The following is a 20,104-nucleotide window of genomic DNA, read 5'->3' on the forward strand; positions in this document are numbered from 1 at the left end:
GTATAAACATGCAACTTTTGCTAGCATTCTTAGAAATTAAAATGAAATAGTTGGCAATTAAATGAGTTCCCTGGAACATTAGCATATTATTTGTATATTAGGCCATTAGGAAGATAGTAGATAAACCAATATCATACGGTTCTGTATAATTTACATAAGCTTTGATAACAAGAGAGAGAGAGAGAGAGAGAGAGAGAGAGAGAGAGATGCCACTCCAGTTAGCCTCACACTTCCGCCTCTGCAGCTCTAGAAAGGGTAGGGCTTCTGGGAGCTTGGAGGTGTCATGCAGAGGATAGTTCCTTCATTTCTGGAAAATCTTAAAACTTTGCCTCCAGTTCCAACAATACTATAGCACAATCAATGATTCTTTTCTTTTATGATTTCCGGCAGTTCTCATTGCCAGTTTGCCCTTTGAATTAACAAAGCGTCCATTTACACACTGTACATTTAGATTATTTGGCAGGTGGCAACCAATGCCAGATGTGTATATGTGCTACTGCAATAAAGGCAAAAAAACAGCAGAGGACAATGTTTACTTAGACATAAAAGCATCTAACAAAGGGATCAAGGCAGGTAATCTGAAATATGAGGTAACAGAAAGACTTGGCACTGGCATCCTCAGGAGGTGCAGCCCCAGGCCACACAGGAAACCTTAGCTTCTTCCTGTTCCCTGTTGTGAGGGCAGAGGGAAGTTGGTTCAGGGGTGGATCTGTGTTGCCCAACACAGATTGTCAGAATGCACTATTTTATTGATGGTACAACCTCAGTATATTATACTGCTGTACTTCATGATGAGTCTCAATGAATGAAAGTAGTTGCCGTCAGATACCAAGTGCTTTGCCACTTACACTTTCTGGCTCACTCTTTCCTTCCCTGATTTAACAGGCAGGTGATATGGCATGCCTGTAGGAGCAAGACAAGAGGAGGTGCCCATGGGATGGCTCTAAAGGAACATCCCATAGGGGCTTCAGATGTGCTGAGCCCACACCCCAGACTGAGAGTTTGGGGTCTGCGCACTGGAGATGGCCAATAATGGAAATGCTACCCATACCAGCCCACAAAGTCAGCACAAAGATCCTGCAGACTGGGTAGTTTTGCCTGCAGTACAGGTGTGCTGTCTGCCTGCAGCTTTGAGAAAAATATAAAAAGATGCAAAAACACAACTCATTCTGTAGGGGGAAAAAAGGTTAAATATCAACAAAGCTCCTTTCCTATCTGCTCATTCTCTCCTTGGAATCCTGTTTGCTTCATCTGTATCATTAGCTGAAATCCACCTCTGAGGAACGTAGACATTTCTCAGCACCTCTGTGGATCTCTGGTTATATCCTTTTCCCCCGGGGCCTATATGTTGTTTTATGTCTTCTTGATGGCACAGTTTCTGCTAAGGAACATCCCAAGAGACCATGGCCAGCAGTCCCTCTTTTTGAGCCAATACCTTGGTCATTTATGTCATGAGCATTTCCCCAGAGATTCAGCAGATGCCAACCAGCTCGAGTTTATTTGCATAGCTATTTTGCTATGATAAAGCTCCAGGGACACAGTTGTGACAAGCCAAGTGTGGAGCAGTTTGTGTGGAGGCGGTGAGGTGGGCAGGGGCTGTTTGTGCTGTGCCGAGGCTGTGCCTATGCTCTGTGAGCCACAGCCAGGTAGGAGGAGGGCAAGTCTGTGAATCCTAATTCTGGGTACCAGAGGAGGTGTGTTAGGCTGGCAGAGGTACAGATCTAGGTAGATAAGAGAACTCGGGTCTAAAAATGAACTGAGTCAGGAGTCAAGGAGCCCTCAAAAGTTATTAGAGGATGAGGGAGGCAGGGAATACATTTTAGGAGCTCGTTGGCATGTACACGGGAGAACTCCAGAGGTGAGTTCCAAAGGTGGCCCAGCCCTTTCTCCCCTGCATGCCCCACGTGGTCAGTGGCTTGTCACTGTCCTTTTGCCTGACAAAGGGGAGACTGAGTGCTCCTGACCAGGGGAGGGGGACACTGTGCATGGCTCACCCCAAAAAATGGATGTAGTCCTGGGCGGAGCCCCGCACAGGAGAGAGGCCGTCCCAGGGCACCCACCTGAGAAGTCACCCAATGCAGGGGTGGGGGGCTGCCAGTGTGTTTCAGCTGTAATCAGCAACTCAATCTGCTGAGAAGCTCTTAAAATGCAGATTCCAAGTGAAAGGAAGGGAGCGACAACACACAGCAGCAATTCACTGGAGAATTCCGCTTTATTAGGGAAAGGTGCTGGGTTATATAGGAAGGGGCATGGGGTGATTGTGGTGTTACTTCTACGGGGCTGGTGGCCATTGGCTAGGTGCTGGGATTAGGGGGGTGAGGGGTGATTGGGGTTCAGATGGCGCCAGCGGGAATCGAGGACCCGGAAGAGAAGCAGGAGGTTCGCCATCTTATGGATGGGGGCCCTTCATTCCCCCTTTCTCCTCTATGGGGTTGTGGACGTTGCTTTCTCTCTGACTGCTTCCTGCTGAATGGGGGCGGAGAAGGGAGTGAGGGCTTGAGGACTGGGAAGAAAGGGTTGATAGGACTCCCCACAGTAAGGACGAGTAGATGTGGACTTTTTCAGGTTGGAAATCAGTGAAGGTTCCCTGTAACCATAGGTCAAGGACTTGTTGATTCTAATGGTGCCAAGAGGATACGGGTGCCAGAAGCCAGGCATCTGCGGCCATTGTTTCCAGGAACAGTTTCCAGCAGAGAGAGGGGTCCACCTCAGCATGTGGTAAGGAGGTTACATGAGGGTGAGGGATCTTCTGTGACTAAAAGCTGGTAGTTCCTGAGTAAAAGCTGGTTGAAAGTTTGATTAGAGATTTTACTGACTTGGGATTTGATAAACTTTACTATACAAGGTAAGAAGAGACAGGCGAGAATGATTATTATAGGGCCTGCAATGGGCCACAGCCAGGTGAGGAAGGGTTTTGTTAGTATTGAAGAGAATGGGTTGGAGGAGTAATACTGTGGGTACTGGGAGTTACCCATGTAGTGAATGGCGCAAGACCAGTAGGGACATCCCCCGTAGGTGTCTGGCCATCGCCTGCAACAGGCTTGTTTTCGGTCATAGAGGAAGCAGAGGTAGGGAGAATAAAGGTAGCTGCTAGTGAACACTTCGGTGGAGGGAGGAAAGTGGAGGTAGAAAGGCTCGGAGCAGCCTTTCAGAGGGCAGTCTGATGTGGCGATGAGGGCAGTAATTTTTGTTTGATGCTGTGTGTAAGTCTGTCTGACTTTGAATCGCCATACAAAGGAGGCTGGGGTGGCGGGGAAGACAATAGGAATGAGGAAAAAAAGTGAGAGAGAGCGAGGGAGCAGTAAAGGAGGAAGAAGTCATGATTCGGGTATGGATGGCAAAGGGGGTGAACGGGATTTTGGAGGAGAGAGGACAGTAAGGTCAGGAGTCTGGAGGGAGGGAGAGTCTGTAAACTTTTGTAGGTTAAGAGATCCTTTAGGTGATGTGGGGACAGAATGGTAAGGGGCGCCCTGAATGTCAGTTTATGAGCTTCCTTCTGCAAGAGCTGTCCAGCGGCTAATGCCCGTAGGCAGGGGGCCCATCCCCGAACTGTGGGGTCTAATTGCTTGGAAAGATAAGCTACTGGGGCAAAGGATGGGCCATAATATTGGCCTAGGACTCCTAGAGCTTGACTGGACCTCTCATGAATGTATAATGAGAAGGGCTTCGACAAATCAGGAAGATGGAGAGCTGGGGCTTCCACAAGGGCTCCACGGAGCTTAATGAAGGAGTGTCGGGGTGAGGAGGATAATGGTTCTTCAGGGGGGCCCCTGCTGAGGTCATATAGGGGTCTTGCCAACAGGGAGAAGTTAGGGATCCACGCTCTAAAATACTAGCCAGGCCTAGAAAGGAAAGGATTTCTGTCTTGGTTTTGGGAATGGGAAGGTCAGAGAGGAGCTGTTTTCTGTCTAAGGTAATGGACTTTCTTTGTTGAGATAGAAGAAATCCAAGGTAAGTGACAGAAGGGGAAGAGATTTGAGCTTTGACAGGGGATACTCGGTAACCTCTGGAAGCTAGAAGGTTAAGTAGGGAGGCAGTGTCAAGTTAAGACTGTTCCCACGAGGGACTGCAGAGTAGAAGATTGTCCACGTATTGTAATAAGGTGGACTCGGAAGCCTTGTGGCAAAACTGTCCAAGTGAGTTGTTCAGAATGTCTTGTGTATGGGTCCGTCCAGGTGAAGGAGAAAAAATCTTGGGAGGAAGGAGGGGTCCAGAGGGAGAGTAAAAAATGCGTCCTTGAGATCTAGGACTGAGAAGTGGGAGGCTGAGGCAGGGATCTGCGATAAAAGGGTGTATGGGTTTGGGACTAAGGGATGGATAGGGACGACGGCCATGTTGACGAGGCGAAGGTCTTGAACAAGGCGGAAAGATCCGTTGGTTTTTTTTAACAGCTAATATGGGGGTATTAAACGGGGAGTGAGTGGGTCTGAGGTAATTTTTGTTTAAAAGATCTTGAATGATGGGTTGGAGGCCTATGAGGGCTGAAGTGGTTAGGGGGTATTGGGCCTGACAGATATACTGAGAGGGGTCACGTAATTTGATAGAGGCAGGAGGACACAGAGCCACGGAGGGGCTTGTAATGTCCCAAACTTTGGGATTTACAGGGTGTATGAGGGCGGAACTAGAGCTTTCATTGGGTAGAGGGGGGTTGTCGGCTATGAGGGCCATTAGAAAGGGAGTACTGGGGGCTGTGGGAGTGGATATAGTTATGGAAACATGGAGGAGAGAAAGGATGTCCCGTCCTAGTAAGGGGATGGGACACTGGGGCATAACCAGGAAGGAGTGGGAGAAAGGTATGGGATTGTCCTGGATTGTGCATAAAAGGGGGGGGGAGGGTTTAATGGGAAAATCTGTTTACCTCCTACCCCGACTACAGGAGTAATGGCAGGCGTGGTAGGGTCCCGGTATTCTCGCAAGACTGAGAAGGTGGCTCCTGTATCTAGGAGGAAGGAGATGGGGCGACCGTCTACTATTAAAGTAACCCTGGGCTCCTGTTTGGTGATGGAAATGGTTGGGCGAGAAGCCCCCGGGCCCCGTCAATCTTCTTCTGCCAGCCCCACTTCGGCGGGCTTAGGATTGGGGTTGTTCGTCCAGCCTCCCCTTCGGGTGGTTGGGCAATCAGTCCCCCAGTGGCCCTTTTTGTGGCATCTGGGGCATGGGGTGGTAGGAGATCTGGGGGAGGGGCATGCCCTTGACCTATGTCCTTCTTTTCCGCAGTTGAAACAAGCTCCTGGGGGGGGCTTGTTTGTAGAGGGGTGCCCAGGTTGTGGTTTTATCAGCTGGGCCAACATTTGGAAATTGGCCTGATCAGCCTTTTGTTTACGGTGTTCTTTCTCCTCCTCCCGGTTATGGGAGACTTTAAAGGCCACTGTTAGGATCTCAGTCTGTGGGGTAGCGGGGCCCTGTTCTAACTTTTTGAGTTTAGCTTTAATGTCGGGGTAGCTTTGAGCTAGGAAGTATGTCATAAGGACATGTCTCCCATCAGGCGTTTCTGGGTCCAGGCTGGTAACTGTAATAGGGCTTGAGTGAGTCTAAGAACTCGGAGGGAGCTTTTGAAAACTGACTCTTTATGAGCTGCCTTTTTCAGACCTGCTATTAAGCAGCAGGCGAAGATATCTCGAGAGCAGAGACCCATGGCAGTGGGGGACTGAAGGGTTCTGGCTCAGTCTGTGGGGGAGAAACAGGTGATGGGGGCAAAGACGGAGGAGGTTCTTGGGACTTAGAGGGGGGCTGAAAGGCTCAGGCTTGATCTGCAGTGTGATGAGGTGGGGGAGGAGATGGTGGTAGAGGAAGGGGGAGGGGTTGTTGTAGGAGAGGAGGGGGAAGGGAGTGAACGGGAGGCTTCTGCGGGGGAGAGACAGCTTGCAGGCTAGGAGAACTTGGGGGGAGGCGGGGGGAGGAGGCGGCAAGCTTCGGTATAAGGAATCCCCTTCCATTTTTTCAGGCACTGGCAGTAGTTAAAGAGATCGCGAGTGATGTTAGGATCAAGAGTTCCCCCTGCGGGCCATTGGTTGTTATTGTCTAGGGGGTATGTCGGCCAATCTTGGGAGCAGTATTTACCAAGAAGTTTTGGTTTTATATCAGGCGTCAGGGAGAGGGTGGCTAGATGCTTGAGCAGGCATTCAAGAGGTGAACTTTCAGGGAGGGATGAGGAGGCTCCCATGGCTAAAGGACAGAGAATGAGACAAACAGGGGAAGACGAACGGAGATCCTTGGACTGGGAGCAGACCGCAAGGAGACAAAGGGCGTCCCCGATGATCCTTGGTGGTCTGCGGAAACTCGTATACGAGTCGGAATTTCATAGGAAGTGTGGGTCGTCACCCAGACTTCTCTAAGAAGGCAGAGTGCCGGAATCACGAGGAACCCAGTACTAGGAATTTTCGGCGGAAGGAACGGAAGGAGGAGGGGGGGTGAAAAAAGAGAGCGTTCTCATCTGCAAAGGAGTCACCTCGTTTATGGCTGTTGGACGAGGGGCCTGAGGGTCCGCCGCAGCCGTGAAGGCCTAAGGCAGCGAGAGTTCCCTCCTCGTCGGGGAAGAGTGGCCCATTCCGGGGGAAAACTTACCCAAAGGCCATAGAGGAGTGGTGAGTGTGAGGAGCCAGCGCCGGAAAAAGAGGACGAGGGCAAGCTGCTGCTGGTGCTGGGGGGAAGAAGACGGGGCCCAGTTGGGGTGTCCCGTCTCCCAGGTTTCGGCACCAATGAAAGGAAGGGAGCGACACACAGCAGCAATTCACGGGAGAATTCCGCTTTATTAGGGAAAGGTGCTGGGTTATATAGGAAGGGGCATGGGGTGATTGTGGTGTTACTTCTATGGGGCTGGTGGCCATTGGCTAGGTGCTGGGATTAGGGGGGCGAGGGGTGATTGGGGTTCAGATGGCGCCGGCGGGAATCGAGGATCTGGAAGAGAAGCAGGAGGTTCGCCATCTTATGGGTGGGGGCCCTTCACCAAGGATTCCATCTAGACCACTGATCTGGCTCCTCAGGGGTGATTTCTAGCTGCATGTAAGTTTGCACAAGCTGCTCTTGCTTTGTAACCAATTGGCTATTTGACCTTGTGCCACTCACCTCAGCAATGAAATGAGGTGAGCATTGATATCCTGGCTATTGATTAAAATTACAGACAGTTCCTTTGCAAACTTGAAAATCCTACCCAGAGGTTATTACTACCTTTCACTGGACCAAGGCGACCCTCCTCTGGCCTCCAGCCGTCAACATGCATATTCTTGTATGGATTTCTGATATGGTAAAAAATGTCTTCCTAAGAGTGCTGAGTTCATTTCTTCGACCACCATCCCTACAACAAATAACCAACTAGTATATGCAAACACTGTGCCAGGCACTGTACAGGATTAATTGATAATGCCAAGCAAAATGCATTTCTCCAGGAATCTCTAGGACACGGAGAGCACACATGACCTATTGCAAGGCAGGCTGTGTTCACTGACAGAAAATATGTTCTGAAGAGCTCGTATTTCAAGGAAAGCTCCCTTCTGACAAAGGTAGTCAGGGAGGTCCCCCCAGGGATAAAAGGCTGGGCTGGGATTTCACAGTGTCCAAATTGAGTGCTCAGGGCTTGCTGGCGGGAAGATGCAGCTGTGTGTTCCAGTCATCCATCATGTCCACGTGACCACTGTATAAAGTGCAGGGGGGCTGGTACGAAGAGACTAGAGTGATAGAGAAAAGGACTCAGAAATGAGGCTGGAGGCAGATTATTTTTTTCATGCCTCAGAAAATGGGAAGTTCGTTTTTCTTAATAGCATTTCTTGAAGAAAGATGAGCATATTCATGCTTTTACAATCCATCACTGTTCTACATTAAACAGCAGCTTAGCTTACTAAACCAAATTAAAAACAAGTAAAAAAATGCAGTACAGAGAATACTGTGACTTGTCCTGTGGGCGCCCGTGTTCTAAGCAGTTCCCTGTGGCTTGGGTTCCGCACACAGCTAGTTGTGTTGCGCTTGTCAAACAGAGGAGGGCCCAACCCTAGTGAAGCCACAGCAGCCAGTGCCCTCCTGCCTGCCCCCAGCTACACTTTCTGGGACTTGGAATTTAGGTTTTCCCAGAAAGAAGAGTCCAATCATACTTATGGCTTAAGGTCCTATTTTCTTTTTTCTATAGAACTATCTCTGAAGCAGCATACAACTGATTGCACCAAATTTAGATATAGTATAAACCTGCTACATTTTGCAAAACAGGTTTTTTGTTTGCCCTTAAGGTCCTGGGATGGGAAGGGAGAGAAGGAAAAAGAAAGTCTGTAGCAAACTGCTCAGAGAGAATGAGCCCAAGCCTTGCTTCCTGCCAACGAGGTGTTGCACTGCAGAACAGCTTCTGATAAAAACAAGATTGATCCTGGGAGAGTCTCTACCTACCCAGAAAATGTTCCCCCTGGGCCCACACCAGCCTGGGAACCTGAAGACTTGGCTGTTTCTCCCACCAGGCACAGCTGAGCCCACCACTCCAGCCCAGAGCAGGCGGTCGAAGCAACAGCGAGGGATGATGAGTGTAGGTGTGGCTCCACAAGAGCTGCTCAGCTGAGGATGTGGCTTCCCCATAATCACGACTGTCCTTTGGAAAGCACAGCGGGAATGGGAACCCCCGGGATGGAGTCATGGACCCTGCCTGGGCCAGCAGAACATAGGGCGGACGGGAGTAAGCAGGAAGGTTCCAGTGTGGGATGTGGGAGAGGGCACAGGCCCTGACCCACAGGAGAAGGGGGTCAGGAGGCAAAGCCTGACCTTGCATGTTGAACCCAGGAGATGGGAAAGGACTGGAGTCTGAAAGGCTCAGCAGAGTGGTGGGAAAGGCTGGGTGGATATTGAATTGTGAAGCACTTGTCTCCCAGAAAAGAATCATGAGGTTTTGTTGAAATTAAAATGGCCATGGATAGGACTAGGTGTCATTAGGAGTATCTGCTACCTGTCCGGCAAAGCACTCTGCCCAGGTGACATTTTACCTCAGCAAAGATATGTCAGCCTAGAACTGACACTTGGCAGGAACCCTAGACTTTGTCAGCCCACTGACGGCGGGTTGTTGTTTCGGGATCAGAGTCCAAGTTAACAGACGTGGAACCAGGCCAACCGGGTGGAGGACTTGACCATCAGGGCCAGACTCACCGTGCATTCTGAGATTAGATTTGAGAATAATATTCTTTTGGATGGATTCACCATGACTTAGTTAACAAATCCCCTACTGATTTACATTTAGCTTGTTTGCAGTATTTTATTCTTATGAACAATGTGTATATGCCCCTGCACACTTGTGTGTGTCTATATGATTATAAAGGGAAATGCTGAGTCAAACCATGCCCTTTTCAAGTTGTATACATGCTGTCAAATTGTCCTGTGCAATGGCTGCATGATTTTTCTTCCACCATAGATCGCATGCTTCACTTAATCTACATCAACCCAGGAGCTAGTAAACATTTCAATCCTGGCCAAGTTTAGAGATGAATGGTGCTCTCAGAATTGCTTCAGTCTGTACTTCATTAACTCTGAGTGAGGTCAAATACCTTTCCATGGGTTTATTGACCATTTCTGTATCTTTTTTTTCAGATATTTATTCATCCACTTTATGTACACTCCTACCAGTTTGTTGTGTCTATTTTTCAGTAGATTTTATATGTCATGGAAATCACATCCCTGTCATTTGCCTTTTGGCTTGGGCCACCCTCCAAATTCAGCCTAGTCCAGACAAAACATACTTCTAAGAGGAAATTATATGGCTGGAACTGTCCAAGTCACTTTGGGAGCATTCCCTCAATGCTCTTTGTTTCCTTCTTCCTGAGCAAGACTATTTTCTAGTCTTCTAGGATGAGTGCCTTCCATTTAGTAATTACCAGGACCACAGTCTTGCCAGCTTTGGTGATCAGTATTTATAGCTGATATCTCAAACACACTTCTCATCAGTGAGTTTGGTCAAAATAAAATATTCTATTAAACAGCTTCAAGAGCATATTGTTTTCTTAACAATCATATTTAACTTACGAAGTAATTTAGATGATAACAGGGAAATACACCAGAAGAAATAGTTTGTGAAAACAACTGAGAGCAGTATCTGGGGGCTGAGAGGATTTATAAGGAAAATATTACCTAATGTTGTTAAAGACCTATGGCCTCACATGGAGTGCTAGATACACGCAATGAAAAATGCATTGGAAAAAAAAATGCATTGGAGCACAGAAAGAGATTGCATGCTGTCCCTGCACACTGGGGCCCCTGGACACTGGATCTTAGAGCAGCTCTCTTCAGATGTATAACTAGAATAGATGTCAGTCATGGTAAAAGTCATTTAGACTTACTCCTATAGGAGGGCTTAGGGTTTGGAGAAATTAACATATTCACATTCAAACACAGTCACTCCAAGTCTTCCTTGAGGAAGGTGAGCCGTTGTGTTCAAGGGAAAAGTCCTAACTAACTGTCCAGAAGGGGCATTCTAATGAAGCCTAAGCTTTAATGGAAATAGGATTTACTATGAGCAACTGGTCAGCAAGGACAGGTGACAGAAGCATAAATTAGGAGATTATATTAATGAAGTGATTTCACATCAAAAGCCTATTTCACTTTATCTGCCTTTTCATCCGTCCACACAGCCCTAATCCCCTCACCCAATGTGGCATAAGAGCCTGGAAGCCCAGTGTCAGACACATGACACAACATGCTGTCAGGCTGACAGGGTCTGGGTTCGTGACGTGTGAGCTGGCAGGGACCTCAGGGCACAGGGACCAACCTGCTAGTTTTTCAGCTGAGGGAAGTGCCCTGACCAAGGGCAGCACCAGGCACACAGGCAGAGAAGTTCACTCTGGGCTGCCAGACCTGTGTGACTCACAAGGACACCACCCGTCACACACATTACTTCTGTGACAAGGGCCACAGCTTCTCAGCTTCTTCCTTGGGACAGGCAGGAAAATGCGTGGTCAAACTAATGTGACATTTTAATTTTAAAAAGTCAGAAGAGAGCTACAACATGCTGTGGGCACACACTTCCAGAACTTACCTGGACTCACATCATCAAAGGACAAAGAAGAGAGCGGTGTTTGGAATCTCCTCTCCTATAGACAAGCTCTCTTAGGACAGCTCCTCACATTCCCACCCTTTGCATGCTTGATGTAGTGTAAGTTACTTAGTGCCCTGGCCAGGCTTATCCCCATTGTTCAGTTGGGCAAACACTTTCAGAGAGGTTAAATGCCTTGCCCCAGATCACATGGCAGGTTAAGTGGTGGAGCAGTTTTACTTGGGGAGAACTAAGAAGATGGGGGGCTGGTTTTTAAGTGTGCCATGTTGTGAACACGTCCTGCACGCAGAAGCTGCAACCCCCTGGCAGCCCGGCCCTGCCTGGCAGGCCTCAGGACATGCTCTTGTCCATGGTGATTGGGCAGTGCTCCCTGAGCTGTCAGATCACAGAAGGCTCTGAAGGCTGCCAGTGCTACCTGCCACGCCTCCCTCCTAGGACCCGACTTGCTCTGCCTGCTGGAAGGGGAGCAATGAAGTGAGAATTGTGGGAACCCATCCCACTTGGGGCCCTGGTGCTTTCCTCACTCACTTTGATTCCTGGTCATCTTCTTTCTGCCCAGTTGAAGGTGTTCTTTGGGCCTCCCTCTGCAGAGGTGTTCGTCATGGGCAATGGGGCTCAAACACCCCAGGACCGATGCTCTTGCAGGTGGGTTTCCTGATGCTCTGCAGGCAAGGAGGCAGCTGTTGGGTCCCCAGTATGTGTGCTCACCCAGGAGGTGGAGTCTGGGCCTGAGACAGGGACCGTGGGTTTAGGCAGAGTAGGGTGAGGGCCTCTGGAAAAAAGGTAATTACAGTCGAAACAATGTAACAATATGCAAAGAAGTCCCTATCCAAACTCCATGTTAAGCATTAGCAAAGTCAGAGTCACAATAATTCTCTAGGGTAAAGATACCAAACTAAGAGTATAGGCATTCTTCAGTGAAATCAGTTAAAGCTGATTTAAAAGGCCCGGGGCAGGCTCGGCTCCTCGCTGGAAGGCGTCAGTTCTACCGCCATCGTGCTCACATCTTCGAAACGCTTCGCTGTATCTGTGGCAGTTTCGGGAGCTCTTCAGTCTCTGACTTGGAGAAGGCGTGGCTTCGGGACCGGAAGAACGTCCGGTTGCCAGGGGAACGCCACGCGCAAGGAGAGTGCCCAGCCACTGAGGCTCCGGCTGACACCCAGGCTACCAGTTCACCCTTGTAGTGGCGACTTTGCTCCGGACCAGGGATCCCTCCTATGGATGCATAGAGAGGAAGGCTGAAAGACGCCAGCACCAGATTCCCATCCGTGAGACGGATGCGAGCGAGCGCGTCCGTTGCTGTTCTTCACGAGCTCCTAGGCCTGCAGGACTAACCTCAAAGACCAGCTGGTTTGTAAATACTTGAATCACATTATGGGATTGCTAGACAGACTTTCAGACTTGCTTGGCTTGAAGAATAAGGAAGTTCATGTTTTGTGCCTTGGCCTGGATAATAGTGGCAAAACAACAATCATTAACAAACTTAAACCCTCAAATGCTCAATCACAAGATATAGTTCCAACAATAGGATTCAGCATAGAGAAATTTCAGTCGTCCAGTTTGCCTTTTACAGTGTTTGACATGTCAGGTCAAGGAAGGTACAGAAATCTCTGGGAACACTATTATAAAGACAGACAAGCCATTATTTCTGTCATTGATAGTAGTGATAGATTAAGAATGGTTGTGGCCAAAGAAGAACTTGATACTCTTCTGAATCATCCAGATAGTAAGCACCACCGAATACCGATCTTATTCTTTGCAAACAAGATGGATCTTAGAGATGCAGTGACATCTGTAAAAGTGTCTCAGTTGCTGTGTTTAGAGAATATCAAAGATAAGCCATGGCATATTTGTGCTAGTGATGCCATAAAAGGAGAAGGATTGCAAGAAGGTGTAGACTGGCTTCAAGATCAGATCCAGGCTGTGGAGACATGCAAAGATAGTACTTGGAAATCTCAACAGTTTTCAGTTCAAGGAATGTGCAAACTGAGTACTTTAAATTTTTTAAAAGATGGCGATTGTGCACCTAAGAATACTTTATAATCTTCTGCTTGCATTTGTGGACTCTGAATGAGCTTTTTAAGAACATAGGACTTCAGATATGCTAATCTAGCCATTAATAAGAAGAAAACTCAATCTTCCCTCAGAAGGGCTCCCTCCCCAGAATTATCAGCTTCTTGGAAAAGGTCTATTATTTGGCTGTAATTAGAATGTTTAGAGTCAGAGTTATAAGCCATCTCAATATCTCATTGTGACTCATATCTTCAATGCATTTTATTTTTTAAATTGTCTTCTAAATATTTTGTATGATATGACTTTGCAGTATGATTGTGCTTGTAAAAAAGAACTTTAAATATCTGTAAGGGACCTAATTAATATATATTAAATTTTTACTGTATGTCACCATCAATAAAAATATAAAATGTATACTTGGTAATGCTGTGTTAATATGGTATTTGGTATTTTCTGTCAAGCAACTGTTAATTATCTGAGATGAAATTAAACTGAATTTATTTATCCAATGAACATGTATTGAACATCTTCATACCTATAGTAGTCTGGCATTGTTCTAGGCAATGATGTACAAGGTAAATAAAACATTCCTTAAAATTTAATGAGGGAGAATTTGAGAACCTTTTCATTATCTAATTTTATTTCATTGGGTGAGTGAAAATATTGTATTTTAAGATTCAGAGGATAAAAATGAGTTAATGTGGTTCTTTAATAATTATTATAACTGACTTCATATTTCTTCCTGTAGAATACCTCCAAGTTACTATAGTACTTTATTAAAATAGATTATGACTCACCAAACTGTTTTTCCTGAGCATAACCTACTACAAAAACGTTCTTTAGAACTTCAGACATTTCTCAGGCATCTACTGTATACAAATGGTACTCTTTCTCACAACTTAGAGAAAACTTAAAATTGAACTCTAAAGAGAAACTTTAATTTTAAATTAACCACTGGGAAATGGTATGTAAAGCAATGGTGTCAATGCTGAAAAACATTTCATGTAAAGGAAAACTGGTAACATACAGTGTGTAATATCTTAAATATCCTTAGTTGTGAAAATGATTTAAAAAAACAGAGGGCAAAAGATAAGTGAGTAATAAAGATGTGTTATAGTAACTGCAGTAGTGGTTTGCTTCACAAGAGATTTGAATAAAATAATTTTGAAATAACAGTAAAAGTTGTATAATCCAGTTTCTCTTAGTCCAGAAATCCCAGTGATTTGGAATTTGGCCAGTTGAAAGTTATCCAGAATATTTCAGTGGCCCAGCATTTTAGTTAGCTTGCCAGCCTCTCATAAAATGTTTTGATGAGAGTACAAAATGAGATTCTCATTAATGTAGAGTTGCCTCAAATATAAAAAGGACGTGATGATTAAAACACTGAACATAATTTAACAAAAAACTGATACCCTGTAACTACTTTAGGAGGATGGAGAAAGGGTGTTTTAAAAGAATTAAAATCCTCATCTACCATAAGATAACAGTAACAATAACAGCTGTTGCTATATTTTTAACATATACAGAGGTCTGCATCATTTAATCCTCACAGTAACCTTACATGGTAGGTTCTATTATTTGTTTTGTCTTATAAACAAGAAACTGGGACCTAAAAGCGGTATGTTCCCTCTATACCCCTGGGTCAGGAGACTAGGATGGGGTAAGGAGAATGTCAGAGAAAAGGAAGGGACTGCTATTTTTTCTTTGTTTAAGTCAGTTAATACTTCATATTTTTAAACTCTGGGCATAAATGACTATGATCAAAATAATTCATAAAAGCTATGTTGATATTAAGTTAATTAGTATTCCACAAACTGTAGTAACTCACATCAAGCAAATAATTAGAAGTACCGACTTTTTCCTTTTTTCCCTGATCTCCCAATCTACTTTATAGTCTATAAAACACCTGTTCCCACTAAACATTCCCATGTAAAGATTAGGTAGAAGCAAGCTGAGTATAGTAGTCACAGGATGCCATATAAATATGTATAAGCTGAGGTTATTGCATTTATTATTATTTAACACATTTATTTAACATTATGCAATTAAAATTTATTGCCTTAAAGCTCAAACAAGTGTTTTTTCATATTTAGACACTGTATTACAAAATTTAATTCATTAAGCTCTACATTGCAACATAAACACCTCATAAAATGTTCAAAATGTATACTGTATGTTTTGCATTTAAATATTTATATGTGGCCCTATTCAGCCTGTGCTTTATAAATAACAAAAGGACTGAGTTTTATGTATTTGTTTTTCATTTATAGGTTGTCTGCTAAAAATTATGAATTCTCTCCTATTTGCTTAAGTTATTTTTTTCCTTTGGAATTTTTTGCATACCATGATGGGATTTCCATAAATAATATAGTTAATATTGAGAATATTTAAGGCAAATATATCCTGCATGTAACTCTGGTACTTTAAAATACTGTAGCATTTTAACTTACTTTGTGCATATTTTCTGCCTTCTGATTATACCCTCTTTTTAGTGTAAAAAAATAAACCGGTATTAAAAGTTCACTTAAGTGGATGCTAAAATAGGTTTGTCCATTTCTGTTGCTTGACAGAAATACTATAATGATTGACAAATGCTTACTGTGTTTAATCGAATGTTTTGGGTAACTTAGTTATTACATTTCAGAGTGACTCTTATTATGGACACTCCTGGAGATTGCAAGGGGCTGCCTCAAGACTATTACTGACTCTTCTGACAATTTGATTTTAATGCCACATTTACAGTGTTAAACTTTCTTTGGGGATTGTGAATAAACCAAGGACAAATTAAATCTTTTACAAATTTCAAGTCCCCAAGTAATGCTAAAGGTCATAGAAGAATAGTAGTTACTTTTTTTAAAGTTTGGTTAGAAATATAGTGGTGATAATAAATACTTTTATAGTTTTTACTATGTGCCAGGCTCTTTGAAAGCACTTTCTGTATATTAATTCATTGACTCCTCATAACAGCCCTGTGAAGTAGATGCTGTTATCTCTATTATATAGATCAGGGGTCAGCAAACTACCAATCTGCTTTTGTATGGCCCTTGAGCTAACAATGAGTTTACATTTTTAGTTATTTTTTTTTAAAGGAGTGAGAAACAACAGATAATGTATGTCGCCCATAACGAGAAAAATTATTTACTGTCTGGGGCTTTAAATAAAAGTTTTGCCGACCCCTGTGTAGATGATGAAAGTGAAGACATAGAGGTTAGCTAATTTGCCTACGCTTATACAGCAGATAAGCAGAGGACCCTGGACGTTGAGTCTAAGCAGTCCTGCTCCAGAATCGTTCCTCACCTCTTTAACACTCCTCCAAAACCTAAAGATTATTCTAAAATAGAATAGAACAATTAAAAAGTAATTCTTGCTTAAATAATTAAAGATAAAAAATTAGATATAAATGGCTCAAAAGGAATGCTCTTTGAGATTGAATGCCCCTGTAAGATTGATGTCTTGACCTTCTGAAGTCTTTCTCCTTCCTTTTCTTTAAATGGGTGGCAACAGATGTGGCAGCTTCTGAAACATCAGATGTTAATATTTTAAAGTATATTCACACACAGATTATCCCCAAGCAGCTGCCTTAGAATCCCAGATTTCCCAGAGTCTTCCAGAAAAATTCATATTTTGAGGTAAATGATAACTAGTGCTGATAGTCATGAAAGATAATAAAATATGGAAATCATTTACAATCAATTTGAGGATATGCATTTTAAGTGACTACAACTAACAACTATAGCTTAAAATAATTTCTTAATTACAAACATTTCATGGTTATACCTCTGTTCTAAATTTGTCCATGTGATTGGTGAAATAACATACATCCATAAAGGACTAGGCCCAGAAATCAGTATCTATCTGTATCTCTCCTTACCTCTCTTTGCCCACTCGCAATTTTCTCCCAGAAAATTAAAAAAATTTATCTAAGCATTTTATGAAATACCATGTTATAGTAAAATGTTACTGAAATAGGTTTATGCTTCCACCAATTAAATGTAATTATTAATGCTGGAATTAAAGCCAATTTCACATTCAGGCTCTACCTTAGGCCCACTGTAATTAATATACAGGATTTTGTATCATTTAATCCTCACAATAACCTTACATGGTAGTTTCTATTGTTTGCTTTATAGACAAGACAACTGAGACCTAAAAGAGGTGTGTTCCTTCTATACCTTTTTGAGAGTATCATGAGTGGATGTACGTTTTTGTCAAATGCTTTTTCTCCATTTATTGATGATAATAATATGGTTTTTAATACTTCCGTTAATGTGTATATAACACTGATTTATGGATATTGAGACATCTTGGCATCCCTGGAATAAATCCTACTTGATTGTGGAAAAAAAAAAAAAAAAGGCCAGAAGCAACTTGGCCTGTAATGTTTGAACGTTCCTCAGATAAAGAAAAGTCAAAGCCCATGACTTCAAAGTATCAATTAGGTCATCATATTGTAAAATTTCCCTTAGCCTGCTAAAAGGCCCAGCTTATTTTTAACTTCACCTGCATGCTGTTTTTCCTTCTCTAGTCCCAATCAAGTAATCTGCAACTTGGGCAAAAGATTAATCTAGTAAGCAAGCCCAGCTATAAACAGCCCAAAAAGTTAAGAAGTAAAATTCTTAACACACTCTTTAGCAAACAGGCAAGGACCCAGCCCACCTAGGGGCAGGGCAGATGGTCTTAACTGATATGCTCCCAGAGGGAAGCTGCTATCCTGAGAAAGAATCAGAGCAGCAAATTTCTTCTATTACTCATCAAAAATGAGCATTCTGGGACCACTTAACAAGTCTGCACCCCTAGCCCTTTACCACATTCCTAAAAATCCTCAACCACCTATAAAAGCCCTAGACAACACACCACCATGGACTCTCTTGTCCCCTCCTGGCGTGAGCCAGGAGCTCTGTCCTCTTATTTTATCTCTAAATAAAAGCCACTCCTTTGCTCTCCTACTTAAGTGTTTGTGAAGTTCATTCTTTGACTCCGGGAACAAGAACACCGGCATCAGGGCCAGGTCCCAGCCCTGCTCTACGCTCTGGGGCCAAAGCATGTGAACCCATTTCCCACCTACCTGACAGGGTGGTGCCTCCTTGTAGGACAGGGCTTATGTGACTTATGTGAGGACCTGATGAGAGGACTTTACACAAGTCAGGCCACTTTCAGAATTGGGAAACAAACCCTTACTGCATGTGCCTGGAGAGATGGAGTGTGTGCAGCATTCCAGAAGTATTCAGAAGGGACAGCTGCAGTGGAGGCTAAGAAAAGGCCAGAACCAGGCCGTTGCCTCATCTGAGCTTCTTGTCTTACCTGTGGGGAAACTGTCTCCACAAGCAGAAATGACTGGCCCAAGTGTCTCAGGCCTTTCCTGGGACCTAGAAAGTCTCTTCTAGGCTAGTGCTCTTCCCTTACAACCATCTACCCTAAAAGTCTGTTTCCTCGGCGTTGGTGATGTAACACAACTTGCAATGATGGTTGCATGAGGGAAAAGGGGAGGCCAGTCTTCACAGTCTGGACCCTGGCCATCACCAAGGCGTGGGTGGAATAGGGTGGGATACTGTCATCACTGGTTGGGCTCTAAGCCAGGAGTTTAATTTGAGATCTGAAAACAGCCGAGCCCCTCCCAAATTGACATTTGCTGAAATACAGCAGGCTCACTGGGGTAGCCTCTTTCCTGGTTGTTTCAAAGAGCTGGTGTTTCTCTGTTGAGGGGAGGAGTCACAGTTCCAGATCCATTTGACCTTCACCCGGCCTGGTCTCAGTTTCCCACCCTTTAGAATGGAAGGCTGGAGTTAGGGGGTCTGCAGTGTGCCTTGAAGTCTGGATGTTCTCTCATCAAGAGCTACAGACTTGCAGTGGGTGTCTGGGGTCTTGAGTCTGGCCACTGCAATCTGCCCCCTCATCCCCCGCAAAATGGGCTGGGTCACGGAAGCAGGTGATTCCCTGTGTATCTGCCTCCAATGGCTCCGTCCTGCTCACCCAAGTCTCTGGTCTGCCCAGCTGGCTTTTCAAGCTTCTACAACCAGAGCTGACTGTAGTCCCGGGAGTCCCCCAAGTCACCCTGATCTTTCCCACCTCCAGCCCTCCACCCAGCTGTTACCTCTGCCCAACTGTCTTCCCTGCTCTTCCCACAAGCACCCTCTGTCTAGGCACCACCTCCTCCTAGAAGCCTTCCTCAGCTACCCCTACAGAGGGCGCTTGTTTTCATGTTCCCACTGCACTTTGACGTGGTATTTAATATTCAGTTTTCATGTCTGATTCCCCTCTGGACTGGGACCTCCTTGAAAACAGGGATACAGTAGTTTTCATTCTCATATCACAGCCAGAGACAGGGCATTATTTTTTAATTCAAAGGCTTTTTACTTTAAAGCAGGAGCTTAAAAACTTCAAGGGAGTTGATACAACACCCCTGAATGAAGTGATTAATATGATTAAGTGATTAATCATTAATGATAATGACAACACAGGAAAGGAGGGTCCCAGTCAAGGCCTGAGGCTGGGGACAGGTGTGATATGTGTCATCTCACTTTATGGCCCTCTAGGGGACTGTCCTCTTGGAGGACTGTGCATATTCCTGGGTACTCTGGCAGCCAGCCCTGGAGCTTTGCACATCTCTCTTGGCTCCTCAGGGACTCATCTGATATCCATTCTCTCTCTCCTGAGCATGCCCAGCTTTTCCCACTTGGGCCTTCTTGCTCTGCTCTCTGCCTGAAGAGTGCCTGCCCCAGGGGTCTCCACGGCTGCTGCTTCTGTGCATTGAGATCTTGGCTCACTGTCACAACCTCCAGGGGACCTTGCTGGCCACACAATAGCTCCCCTCCCACCCACTCTGCTCAGTCCTGTCTCCCTGTCTCATTGTCTCTCCAACTCTTGCCCCTACCTAAAATTATCTTTCTTATTTTTTCCGACTGGATTTATATTGTCTCCTCTCCTAGAACTGCATGAGGGCAGAAATTTTCTGTCCCGAGCCTGGCCATAGTAGTTGCTCAGTACATTTATGAAAAGAAAGAAAAGGAAGGATGGATGGAAAGAAGGAAGGAGAGGAGGAAGGGAGGGAGGGGAAGGAAGAATAAACTGACCAGGAATGGG

At 45.0% G+C, this 20,104-nt stretch overlaps 2 protein-coding genes across 14 annotated transcripts in view; one reads left to right on the top strand and one right to left on the bottom strand.

Moving 5' to 3' along the window:
* The window catches only part of LOC118917158 (spermatogenesis-associated protein 31E1-like), a 227,002-nt gene that overhangs the window by 139,570 nt on the left and 67,328 nt on the right, over positions 1-20,104 (bottom strand). For 6 of the 13 annotated variants that reach the window (XR_008996437.1, XR_008996439.1, XR_008996438.1 and 3 more), the window contains one exon: positions 10,727-12,457. The exons of 2 other annotated variants lie outside the window; for them this stretch is intronic. Coding sequence is in view for 1 of the 11 variants with exons in the window: in XM_057498467.1 (XP_057354450.1) it covers positions 7,567-7,664; positions 11,540-11,673 (232 nt within the window). In the remaining 10 variants the exon portion in view is untranslated. Of the gene's footprint in view, positions 1-6,721; positions 7,665-10,726; positions 12,458-20,104 lie in introns of those variants that run through there. 5 more of the 13 variants (XR_008996444.1, XR_008996445.1, XR_008996446.1 and 2 more) reach the window with 3 other exon arrangements.
* LOC118917159 (ADP-ribosylation factor-like protein 6) lies at positions 12,386-15,207 on the top strand. Its single transcript, XM_057498466.1, has 2 exons — positions 12,386-12,902; positions 14,342-15,207. Exons 1-2 carry the CDS (start codon positions 12,386-12,388, stop codon positions 14,383-14,385), a joined length of 561 nt encoding a protein of 186 aa, XP_057354449.1. The 3' UTR covers positions 14,386-15,207.

Source organism: Manis pentadactyla, chromosome 3, assembly GCF_030020395.1.
Source record: "Manis pentadactyla isolate mManPen7 chromosome 3, mManPen7.hap1, whole genome shotgun sequence".
NCBI classification, from domain to species: Eukaryota; Metazoa; Chordata; class Mammalia; order Pholidota; family Manidae; genus Manis; species Manis pentadactyla.